General features: G+C 32.7%; 2 protein-coding genes across 2 annotated transcripts; both read left to right on the top strand.

Annotated features, from left to right (window-relative positions):
- Positions 1 to 266: 266 nt before the first annotated feature.
- LOC128396705 (protein flightless-1-like) lies at positions 267 to 7,149 on the top strand. The gene is made up of 6 exons (XM_053357678.1): positions 267 to 477; positions 875 to 1,301; positions 1,413 to 2,192; positions 2,558 to 3,662; positions 3,784 to 3,897; positions 4,724 to 7,149. Exons 1-6 carry the CDS (start codon positions 415 to 417, stop codon positions 6,072 to 6,074), a joined length of 3,840 nt encoding a protein of 1,279 aa, XP_053213653.1. The 5' UTR covers positions 267 to 414; the 3' UTR covers positions 6,075 to 7,149.
- A 1,048-nt stretch (positions 7,150 to 8,197) lies between these two features.
- Positions 8,198 to 12,829, top strand: LOC128391258 (mucin-5AC-like). Its single transcript, XM_053351146.1, has 4 exons — positions 8,198 to 8,772; positions 8,849 to 9,620; positions 9,740 to 10,042; positions 10,726 to 12,829. Exons 1-4 carry the CDS (start codon positions 8,737 to 8,739, stop codon positions 12,609 to 12,611), a joined length of 2,997 nt encoding a protein of 998 aa, XP_053207121.1. The 5' UTR covers positions 8,198 to 8,736; the 3' UTR covers positions 12,612 to 12,829.
- The last annotated feature ends 145 nt before the right edge of the window (positions 12,830 to 12,974 follow it).

Consider the following 12,974-nt stretch of genomic DNA (forward strand, 5'->3'; position numbering starts at 1 on the left):
CACTACCTGTTCTCATGTCCTAACACTTTTCCCTTTCACCTACCCAGTTTCATATTAACAGGAGAAAAAAATGATTCAACTAAAATAGACAATCTCATAAACATATTAATAACTCTGTCATCCTTAAATTACATGAAAAGTTCCAACTCAACCCCACCCTTACCAGTACCATGAGTACTGAATCCTCACCAGAGGAAATACAACAATTCATTGTATCCTGGTGTTCAGTCACCATCTCCTCACGAGGAGGCGCAATAAACACTCTTTCAGTTTTCTATCAGGCCTCTTATTGAAGAGAAGTTAATTTTGTATTTAATTTATTAATCAACTGTTTTTTTCTTAATGAATTCGTTGACTGGATTGTAATTAAACCATTGTAATCAACGATAGGAGAACTTTAATCAATCGACCGGGATGTCATCAACCGGTGTTCTACCCTTCGTCCGAGGGATTGACCTCAGTAGGAATAATTTCCAGGTAAATCTTTTCATCTTCATCTTTTCTCTCTCTCTCTCTCATCATCTTTTTCTCTTTTTCTTCTCTTTCTCTACATCTATTTATCTTACTATTTCTCTTTCTTTCTCTCTTTCTATCTTTTCTATCCATTACCTATGTTATTTATCATCTTATCAATGTCAATTTTATTCCCATTGACCGCGCTCTTTTATTGGTCTTGCAATATTTTCCACATTAATCTTTCTCTGTCTTTTTTTCACCTTTACACTCAAATCTATTTTTTCTTTTCATTTTCTATTTTCACTCTGATTCAAATCTTCTTTCATTTCTACGCTCACTGTTCTTCATTTTTCTTGATGTTGTCTCTCCTGTTTCTCACCTGGAATCTTTCTTTCTTTCTCTCTTTCTATTTTCACAGGAGGAGGATTTTACCAAAATTGTTACTGAAATGAGTGATCTAAGGTGGCTTAAGCTTAACCGGACAGCCATGAATTGGGTACCTGAAGAATTGGCTAAATTAACCAAATTAGAATCACTTTCATTGATAAAAAATAATCTAGTTTCCCTTCAATCTGACATTGTTGCCATGAACTGTTTAAGGTATCTCAATGTACGCGAGAACAAGATCAAAAATGGTGGTCTTCCGTCTTCCCTATTTGAGCTTAAAGAGCTTTTAGTTCTTGATTTAAGTCGAAATCAATTGAAAGAAGTGCCCACCGAATTGGAGCACGCTAAAAGTCTTCTAGTTCTAAACTTAAACCACAATCAAATTGATTCGATTCCTAATCAACTATTTGTCAATCTAACAGAATTGATGTATTTAGATTTGAGTTATAACCAACTAGGTAAGTTATCATCGATACACAAATAGCAATTTTTACTCTTCCAAGCAACATCATCATCATCATCATAACTTTTACACATTTGACATAATTCAACTTTTTTCTTCTCCTTAGAAACATTACCTCCTCAACTTAGAAGATTAGTCAAATTACAAACTCTAAATCTCAGCTGTAATCCCCTTGGACATAACCAATTACGGCAGATACCAGCTCTGTTATCCCTTCGATCCTTAAATCTACGTAACACCCAACGTAATGTACAAAATTTACCTTCATCCCTGGAATCTCTGGTTCATCTTAGCGAATTAGATTTATCCGAAAATCAACTCGACTCAGTGCCACCCGTGTTAAACACAATACCAAACCTTAAAAGGCTTAATCTTAGTGGAAATTGTATCACAAACTTGGATCCAAATTTTGGTGATACATGGAAACAATTAAATACACTTAACTTATCACGTAATCAACTTACCTCTTTACCAGTATCAATATGTAAATTAACTCGACTCCGAAGACTGTACATTAGCTTTAATGAAATTGATTTTGATGGTATACCTTCCGGTATCGGTAAACTTGCCAATCTAGAAGTTTTTGTCGCCTCAAATAACAATCTAGAAATGATACCCGAAGGAATTGTCCGCTGTGGTAGACTGAAGAAATTAAGCCTTTCCCATAATCGATTGATAACTTTACCCGATGCCATACACCTTTTAAACGATTTAGAAATTCTCGATCTCTCTGATAATCCTGATCTTATTATGCCACCGAAACCTCCAGAATATCATTCATACTCCAAAGGAAGTGGAATTGAATATTATAATATCGACTTCTCATTAAAGACCCAATTAAGAATGGCAGGAGCTGCTGCGCCTAAAAACCTCGCTTCGCCCACATGTAAGTTAATTTTCCCTAAAAAGAAATTTCTAAATTGTTGTTTCTCTTTTTCTAACTGATCTTTTACTTTTCCTTTTATTCTTCTCTTTTGTAATTGTTACCACAATTGACTTTTTGTTTTCTTTTATTCTCTCTCACTCTTTTCTACAATTTCCACTCACTCTTTTTTTCCATATAACTTTCATTCTTTTCTTTTTTTTACCTTGATCCTTTTTTCTTCTGTTCTTTTTTACTGACATCAATTCCTCCTCCTACCACCTCCGTGTGTGTCACATAACATCATTTAAACATGATTATTATGATTTCTCATTACCATTTACATTAAATTTTTTGTTTTTCTTTTTGAATTTTTATTATTATTATAGCACCAAGTAAAGATCCGATCGCACGTAAATTGAGATTACGTCGACGCCATCGAAATGCTGCTGAAGATGATGAGACAAATCAAGCAAAAGTTCTTAAAGGAATGAGTGAATTAGCAAGAGAAAGAGATCAACTTGTTGATGATCTTTCAGAGTCAAGTGATGCCAATTTAAAGCCTAAAAGATGGGAAGATGCATTAGAAAAACCGCCATTGGATTATAGTGACATTTTTGAAGAGGATGTTGGCCAAGTTTCTGGTTTAACTGTCTGGGAGATAGAGAATTTTTTACCCAATGTTGTTGATGAGGCTCTTCATGGTAAATTTTATGAGGGTGATTGTTATATTGTTTTAAAAACAGATGAAGATGATAATCAATGCTTAAGCTGGCAAATCTACTTCTGGATTGGTTCCAATGCTCCACTTGATAAAAGAGCTTGTTCCGCAATCCATGCTGTCAACCTTCGTAACTTTCTTGGTGCACAATGTCGAACCATACGAGAAGAACAGGGAGATGAATCGGAAGAGTTTCTCTCTCTTTTCCCAGATCGTATAATGTACATTGAGGGAGGTCGAACAGCTTCCGGATTCTTTACGGTGGAAGAAGTAGAAGTTGTCCACCGTATGTATCGACTCCATGAACTTCAAGATAAACAAAGACAACTTTACCTTGAAACAGTATCACTTTCTTATGAATCGTTGGATCCTCGATTTGTTTTTGTCCTGGATGCTGGTTATTCCATTTACGTTTGGAATGGGACAAGGTCAAAAAATACTATGAAACAAAAGGCTCGTCTTTTAGCGGAAAAGATTAATAAAGAGGAGAGAAAAAATAAAGCCGAGATTATTTTTATCTCACAAAATGAGGAATCAGATGAATTTTGGCGGGAGTTAAGTTTAGATGAATCAACAATTAGTACCCTTGTGATTAAAGACCATGTAAATCTTGACCATTTCAAACCATGTTATCCCATATTGTACAAAGTTGGCCTGGGAATGGGTTATCTTGAACTTCCTCAAGTTCATTTCAAAGAAGGCAAATTATTTCCTTCGCTACTTGAACCTAAAAATGTCTATATCCTTGATTGCTCGTCAGATTTATTTGTTTGGTAATTATATCCTCATTTTCAATGTCATTACTTCAACTAAACCTTTAGGATAATCTTTTCAATCAGCTAATTATTCCAATCAATTACTAATCAATACATTAATATTTTTCCGTTGAATTAGGTTGGGTAGGAAAGCCCCTCGTCTAGTCAAAGCTGCTGCCATAAAATTGGTTCAAGAATTGTATGATATGATTAAAAGGCCGGAACTTGCATTAATCACTCGATGTTTACAAGGGTAAGTTAATTGTTCAACTCCTCCGAATACAATTTTAGTTTCAGGTTTTGTTTAATGCTCTGAGAATACATAACCAAACAATACAGTCTGTAAATGAAGCGTGATTAGAAATGATGATTTAGCATAATGATCATTTTATTTACTTTTCATGGTATTAGTTTTGATTCATCACAATTTAATTTCTCTTTCTCTCTCTACGATTCTTTTTAAGTTAATCAGACAAATCAAAATTACAATTTGATCCTCCCAAATGTAATAACAATACAATGTGAGCTATTTATTTTTACGTTGTCATTTATTGTTTTTCACTATTTACCCTATTAAAAACGGTTGTTATTAATATAAATCTATTAATAATAATTAGAGTTGATGATTAGTCTTATAAATGATTATGATAATTGACTGTTGAAAATTGTCAAGTCATTTACATAACAGTTTAATTCCTATATATTTCCTAGAATATTTTTAACTAGCATTTGCAAACTATTCTTATGGTTTAGGATGATGATTTTGTTGTTTTGAGCTGATAGCTAATTTCAGTTCTTGGTTTAAAAATAGTTGTCATTTTGATTATTGCGTAATTTAACTCTTCAAAACTTGACAATCTTAATGACTTCCTTAAAATCAACAAGATCATCGTGATTATCATCAAGAGATTGACGAACTCCTTAGGAAATTTGTAATTTGATTAGATTTTTTCTTCCGTGTGTCTCATTTAAATGCCAGAGTTTTCTGCTTTCGTTTTCAAATTAGCAATTAAATAATTGGTTTTACGTTTTCTCTTCCTCATCATTTGAATTATTCACTCTTTTTTCTTACACTCTAGAAATGAACCTCAAGTATTCAAGTCAAAATTCAATGGATGGGATGATGTGATCGCTGTAGATTTTACTCGAACTGCTGATTCAGTTGCTCGAACTGGTGCTAATTTACATGAATGGATGTCTAAGCAAGAAGTTAAAATTGATACATCAGCACTTTTCATGCCTAGAGCCAAATCAATGGATCCAGAAGAAGAAGGAAAATTAATGGAAGGTTGGAATGATGAGCTTAAAGTGATGGAAGCATTTGTCCTCGAGGGTAAAAAGTTTGTTCGTTTACCAGAGGAAGAGCTGGGTCACTTTTACTCAGAAGATTGTTATGTGTTCTTATGTCGTTATTTACCACCCCTTGAATCGGATGAAGAAGAAGACGAAGAAGATGTTCTTGACGAGTATCAATGTGTCTCCTACTTTTGGCAGGGTCGTGACGCTTCCAACATGGGCTGGTTAACCTTTACCTTTGACCTTTTAAAAAGATATCAAAGTCATTTTGGTGATAAACTGGAAGTGGTTCGAACCCATCAACAGCAAGAAAATTATAAATTTTTATCTCATTTTAAGCGTAAATTTGTGATACACACGGGTAAAAGGCCACCGAAAAGTTCATCACACAAGAACAGTGGTAACTCATCATCTTCCTACAATCGACGATTCACTCCGGCCTCTGAGTTTTTCTACCTTCGATCGAATAGTAACAAAATTACAACTCGATGTATTCAAGTTTTACCCGATTCGGCAATTCTATGTTCGGGTTTCTGTTACATTCTAGCAATTCCTGGTGAAGATTCATTCGGAACAGCATATGTTTGGAAAGGAAATCAAGCATCTGAAGATGATGGTAATCTTGCTGAAGAGATTGCATCTCAAATGTACGATTCTCAGGATTATATTGTCTCGGTTATTACTGAAGGTGAAGAACCCGATGAATTTTGGAATCATTTAGGCGGAAAGAAGGCTTACGAAAAAGATTCTTCTTTTATGCAATACACTCGACTATTCCGATGTTCTAATGATAAAGGTTACTTTTGTGTCTCCGAGAAATGTATCGATTTTTGTCAAGATGATCTTGCCGATGAGGATATTATGATATTGGACAATGGTGATCAAGTTTTCGTTTGGGTGGGTTCAAGGTGTTCCGATGTTGAAATTAAATTGGCTCTTAAAAGTGCCACCGTTTATGTACAAAATATGAGGATTAAACAACCAGATAGACCGAGAAAGTTAATGTTAACATTCAAGGGAAAGGAAACTAGGAAATTCACCAAATGTTTTCATGGTTGGTTGAAACATAAATCTACAGTTGATCCAAGGACAGAGTATCTCCTAAATAGGAATGATGATCTGGTGGAAGTGTAAATCATAACATCAACAATTAACATTCAATAACTCAATCAACAAGCATAATCACAACAGCAAAAACAATAACAATAATAACAATTAAACGCTCACAAAGAACAGCAATAATAATATCAACAAAAAAAAAGATTGAAACAAAAGGATAAACATCTCGTTTACTTCATTACCTTCAATACCTTTTATCCAATCGCTGATTAAGTCTAAATTTAAATTGTTCATGTCTCGTCTCCATGATCATAAATACGAAAAGTTAGAATTAGAATCAAAATAATAATCATCATCACCATTGTCTCTCCAAAGTTAATCACATACAAACAAGGAAATTACAATTTATGCACACTCACTCGCATCTCTATCTCTCTCACTTTCTGCAATAATAATTCTGTGAAATAATTAAGAGAAAAAGTTAATAACCCAGCAACCAAAAGAAGAAACAAAAAATAAGGACAATAACTGATTGGACAAATTTCTTCTAATTGTAAAATACATTATTGGATTACAATCAACAATTAAGATCAAAAATGAATGGACATCAAACAAAAGCCAAGTGCCTACCTGTTTGTTTATAAAGTAATTGATACTTCAAAGAAATAGTAACAACAAATAGAAAGAAAAATCAAACTAAAAAATTAATTTGTGACTATTAATGAAAATTTGCTTGATATTTGATTTCAATCAACAAATTGATCAATGAAAATTGATTCTGATTTTCATTGTGATGAAGATTGAAAATTAATATGTAATCATGATTGTAAATGTTTTCTATTCTGTTTTTTTTTAAATTTCTTTCTCGACATAATCTTTAATCATCTCTAACTTTATATCATCAACATCACCACTATTATTTACATTTATATATATAATTATTACAATTATTATCACCAATCATTGTCAACTCCCTATAAATGTTAATCATCTTCTTGATTCCAATTGACAACAGCAATATTTAAATCACTAATCAACCTTTTAATTGGATTAACAAGGAATCATCAATATCCCTTTCCAATTCAATTTTTACCACATTGATAAAAAATGAAACTAATTATTTGCAAATGAAAATCTCTTTAATCAACAATTAATTGTAAACATTTGCTTCGTGATAAATTAACACCAAACCATTGGTGTAACAATTAAATTAACCAATTGTTAACCTTAGTAAGATAATATCTAATAAGAATCATAACTTAATTGTGGAAAACAATGTTAATTATATATTATTAACTTTTCTATTAATATTATCACAATTATCAGAATCATCTTGAAGAAACTAATTACAACTTTTGTCTACAATCAAATTGTTTTAATGTTAACTTGTCGATGAATATATTAAGACTATTAATTGCTTTTATCTATCTATTAGTTAACAGCACAATTAGAAAGGTTAATTAGTAATTCTTTCAGATATTAAGGAATCAAAAATTTTCGCTCTTTTTTTCCTCATCTTCCCTCAGGCGATTGTGATTTACATTAAAGAAAAAAATAATTAACAATCAAGAAAATGAACCAACCAATCAAACAAGAACAACAAAGCAAACCTTTAAATCAAGGAAACAATTAACTAAATCAACAAAGAGAAAACATTATTAATCAAAGAGGTAAAAGAAAATTAATAATCTAAACCACAGAAATGATAATGATGAAGGTTAATTGTTGGTACGATTATTTAATCAATCAAATTCAACGTTAAAGTGTCACTGAACTTTAGATTGTAACGATTAGTTGATGATAAATAGCAACAATTAACTCGATCCTAAGGTGGTAAAGATTAAATCACTTTCTCTGAATATTTAAATTGTTTAGAAAATTGAATCGAATGAGAATAAAAAAAAAATTTGATTCCATTTTCTTTTCTTCCAAACTCTTTATATATTCGTATTGTAGTGGTCACTCACACCCTCCTCTCGAGATGGACAATACATTGATGACCAATTTGTATCTCCAAGTGAATTGAATATATTTAAGTGATGAAGATAAAGAACAAGAAAAAAAAAGATCAAGTTGAAACTCGGTGATTAGGTCAAGTTGGAATGAAAAAGAAGATGAAAAAAAAAGTTTCATGATGATAAGAAATTATTAATAGTAAAACCAAATAGCTCATCAAGTGAACAAGTTTTTTTTTCTGTTACTTTCTAACTGTGATCTCCATCCTCATCATCATCATCATCAGCAAAAGTTAAATGATGAAAAGATGATTCAGTTTTGGATAATACCAACAATTTATAAACCATCTTGAAGCTGCCCTGCAGTGAGATTCAAGAAATCAACTACAAGTTGGTCTGATTGTTGACCGATGTTTATCCAAACAGGATAATCAACTAACTACCACCATCATCGCCATCATCATCATTATCATCTTCGTCTTCATTTTAATCATCATCATCGTCGTCAATAACCAGCGGTATAACCAAATCACAGAACGAAAAGTTTTTCAAAACTTTGATCTCATTTTCGTTGGTCCATTTTTCATTCAAATCGTTGATGCGAAAGTTTATTTTTCAACTTTTCTACTTTATTGACAATCAAATCAATTGACTTTTCTATTTTCTCATGTTAATCTGATTTGTAAATTGCTTATAATCAATTTCCAATATATATGAACTAATCTCTATCATCGACATCAGTATTTGATTACTGATTTTCTCGTTCCTTGGAAAACCATACGATGGATCTTCAAGATATTGATGAAATTGAACTAACGGTAAGTAGTATATATAATTAATTGTTATTATATTTGAAATTTTAACTGTGATTAATTTTAAATTGTTATTATCAAGATGCCACCAAAGCGAAAGGGTAAAGTGTCACAAGTGAATTGTTTTACCGGATTGGTGACCTTTGTTTTCTTGTTCAATAGTTGTTACCTTTTGATACCCAATGTCAATGGGCAAATACTATCACTTCAACCACGAATGGTACAAAAACGATCTGATCGAGCAACACCAGCTCTTCGAGGACTATTGGACACTCTCTTACAGCCAACTCGAACCGCATCTTCTAGTAATGGTTGGAAAGGATTTGTCTTCATGGATCCACTGTTCAAAGTACCTCGATCTCCATCTTCAAGTGAAAGTCTAATTGAATCCCAGCAACAGTTACCACCTTCACCTCTTTCCCCACCACAACGAGGATCACCAAATGACCCTTTGGGACCATCATATCCAATGGATAGTACTCAATATGAGACGGAAAGTGCACCAATACCTTACATCATTGAACCTCCAATGGACATGTATCAACCAATGGCTTCTAATACACGATATTCAATGGCCAAGAATCCTTATAATGATTATTATGATGATGAGGTCAACGGGGAGCCTCAGATAAGAAGTCGACCCAAAAGTAAACCATCGACCAGTACAACGACCAAAAAACCAAATCAAACACCAGCAATCAGCATTGGACCAGCTTCTGGTGGTGGAACAGCAATTAGATTGGGCAAAGCAAAGATCACTTTCAAAAAGGGAAGTATAAGTTTAGGTCCAGTTGAAGATCACGAAACCGAATCAAAAAGATCAACAAACGATGAGAGCAAATCAAGTGAAAAACGTAAGTAAATTACAAATGTAAACTCGAAAAGACCACAATCAGCTGATTATTACCCACAATTAACATGAAAATCTCGCAAATAATACTAATTGTGTCTTCTAATATTTGTTTATCTTAAGGAATAACCAATAAACGATCTCATCACCATAATTATCCGGACGAAAATGATTCCGACGCTTATTCAGTACCCTCATCGTCTTCATCCTCTCGACATCAAAGCTCATCATCATCAGCTAATCGTGATGATCGTCACCAATCAAATTCCAAGGTCAATATCGACGATCGTCCCGTTTACACCGACGACGATTATGGTCCAAAATATGCAACTAATTACAAGACCTCCGCCAGTGGATATTATCAAAGCTACAAACCTTATCATAACCTGGATACATTAATTGATAAACAAGTCAATCTAAATCAAGGTAATTAGGTTAACAAAAGTGAATTATAATTGATTAATTTCTTAAGGGTATATGATTGTTATCATCATCTTCTTAATACTCTCAATCATTGATTGTAAACAAAAATATATCTAAAAGGTTAACAATCATCAAGAAATTAAGCTTAAGCGAAAGTGGGTTGATTGGGAAAGATGATGAAGATAATTAGTTGATAGTAAAAGTCACAATTAAGTTAATCATCTTGAGATGAATTTGGTTTTTTTTCTCTCCAATTACATAATCAATTCCAAAATTAAATTGCTAATTTAGTTTCAAGGCAATTAAAACATAACTGGTTTTTTAGTGTCTTTTTATCATCTCACTTGTTAAATATACTTTTTGATTTAGTTTCTCATCTTAATCGAGATTCAATCACAATCTAATCTCTTTCCCCGAACTACAATTAACAATTATTATGATTACACACATTTCCAGGTCATTTAGCTCATCAAATTTGATCATCTCATTGAGATGAAAGTGTTAATTGTAACAATTTAAATCTCCTAATCTCTTTCCGATCCTTATGATTGCCGAAAATTGAACCAAAATTATTATTATTATTTATCACTATGGAATAATATAATAATCTTTCAGATGATTGTTGATTAAACTAATTTAGTTTGTTTTTCATTTTCTTCTTGATTCATCAATCAATCTTATTCCAGGACAATCAAATCACCGGCAATTAGATGGGGATAATTTCTCACCGCAACCAGTTTACCAAGGGAACACCCGAAATCATAACAATATAATTACCTCTTCCGTGACTGAATCATATAGCACCAAAAACGATTACGATTATGAAGATTCAGTGGTAACTGAACGGATTCGTGGTAAAAAATCTCGAGATAAAAGACGAGATGAGACAGTTATCGAGGAAGACGAAGACGAAGATGAGGTTTCACCAGCATCTCGAACAGGAACCGGAAGGATATCGGAAAAACGGCGAAAAGGAAACAAGAAAACTGACCAGTCAAACAAAAAAGAGATCGTTGATAACGAAGAAGATGCCGATGGTAAATCGGTGGCAGAAAACGCGGATGATGAAGAAACGATCGAATCAAGTACAGAGAAATCAATATCAATTCCAACAACAATTAAATCAACTCGCAAAAAATCATCAAAACCAAAGAATCAGCAACAATCAACAACAACAACGAGTAAATCAACAACTCGATCAAATCGTAATAAAGCTAAATCAACCTCCAAACCGACAACATCAACACCTCGTGAAGATTTAACTTCATCTGATGATAAGAAATTGATTAAGGAGCATCGACATGATCATGGTGACGATGATGAAGAAGATTCCGAAAAGATAAAGACAAATGAAGATAATGAAGATGAAGACAATGATGAAGAAATGAAAGTGATTAGTAAAACAACAACCACAACAACAACTCAAGTAACACCAACAATTAGTTCAACTGAATCAAAGAAACGTAAAACTGGTTCAAGACAAAACACAAATAGACGTAAATCAAATAACAATAGTAAACAAAGTTCATCAACTGTTAATGAATCTCAACAATCAACAACAATTAAATCAACTGATGGAATAGTTTATATTGGAAATCAAGGTCAATCAAGTAAAACCAGAAAAGGGTCAATTGAAAGTGTCTCAATTTCACCGGGAACAAGTTCATCAGTCCCAGAAAGAGGAGGAGGAACAATTGTCACCCTGAAAATGGCGGAAGATCCATCATTAGGTGTAATTGGAGGTTCAATTAACTCAAAGAAACCCGGAACAATTTATCAGATCCGATTAACTTCAAAAATCCCAACGGAATCAACATCAGTCACCGGAAAAGTGCCAATAATAAGTAAAGTACCGGATGAAAGTCCAATCGAAGTGACAAAAGATGAAATGTCGATAAATCGTCTAATCAAAATGATGCAGGAGACACTTGAAGATATAAGGAAAAGTTCATCTTCCTCAGCATTACCACCATTACCATCACCATCTAGTCCTTGTCCTCCCACAGTAATCATTGAACCACTCCCATTATCTACAACTACATCTACAACAACAACAACAACTACAACACCTAAACCAAGTTTATTGATTTCTAATCTAATGCCAACAACAAATAAACCAGTTGATCCATTTCTTAATCTGCATCATGGTAACATCACAATTGTCCCTGCGTCCATGGGAAATGTGAGCGATATCGTTGAGATGTTGGTTAAAACCTCGAAATTTATTCCTCCCTCCTCATCATCAGTGAGACAAAAATCCCGATTACCAAGTGAGATTTTAATTTCATCGGATAATTTAAATGATAAACGAAATGATGACAACGATTATTCAATTGATCTTGACAATAGTTCAATTGTCACCAATAATTCAGATAAACCTCAAGCTGAAGAGAGCCGTTCAAAGGGAACGAGACAAGACTCAAATCAACCCGAAATTATGATTGATCAAACAGCAAATTCCAAACAATTAACTAATGATAACAACAATAACAATGAAAACGGAGATGATGTTCCGATAATCGTTGTCCTATTACCACCCGAAGATGAATTACCAAGAGATTCAATCAACTGAATTAACAAAGAAAAAGTTTCTCAATGTTAATCAATTGAGAAATTAACAAAGTTGATCATATAAGAAACTAATTATAACATTATTATTAAGCAATTTAAGCACAACCATCACAATTAACCAAATGTAAATACTATTTTAATATGATTTTGGCAAAAAAAAATTGTCTAAATTAAAGTGAAAAGTTGATTTTTCCAATCAATTTAAGCTCCAAAATTAAAGACCAATAGTTAATTTTTATTAAATATTACTAGTAAAAAATAATTTACCAAATTATTACAAAGTCTTCATAAATTATTGTACAAAAATATTATAAGAAGAGGAGCAAATTACACTAATTACAATTAAATCAAATGATGACAATTA

The sequence above is a fragment of the Panonychus citri genome, unplaced genomic scaffold (genome assembly GCF_014898815.1).
Source record: "Panonychus citri isolate SS breed McGregor unplaced genomic scaffold, ASM1489881v1 Contig00001, whole genome shotgun sequence".
NCBI lineage: Eukaryota > Metazoa > Arthropoda > Arachnida > Trombidiformes > Tetranychidae > Panonychus > Panonychus citri.

Bases quoted from the DNA above. Each gene is read 5' to 3' on its own strand.
- LOC128396705 (XM_053357678.1), top strand. From the start codon at position 415: ATGTCATCAACCGGTGTTCTACCCTTCGTCCGAGGGATTGACCTCAGT. The intron at 478-874 runs GTAAATCTTTTC...CTATTTTCACAG, and splicing joins TCAGTAGGAATAATTTCCAG to GAGGAGGATTTTACCAAAAT. The intron at 2,193-2,557 runs GTAAGTTAATTT...TTATTATTATAG, and splicing joins AAACCTCGCTTCGCCCACAT to CACCAAGTAAAGATCCGATC.
- LOC128391258 (XM_053351146.1), top strand. From the start codon at position 8,737: ATGGATCTTCAAGATATTGATGAAATTGAACTAACG. The intron at 9,621-9,739 runs GTAAGTAAATTA...GTTTATCTTAAG, and splicing joins GAGCAAATCAAGTGAAAAAC to GAATAACCAATAAACGATCT. The intron at 10,043-10,725 runs GTAATTAGGTTA...ATCTTATTCCAG, and splicing joins ACAAGTCAATCTAAATCAAG to GACAATCAAATCACCGGCAA.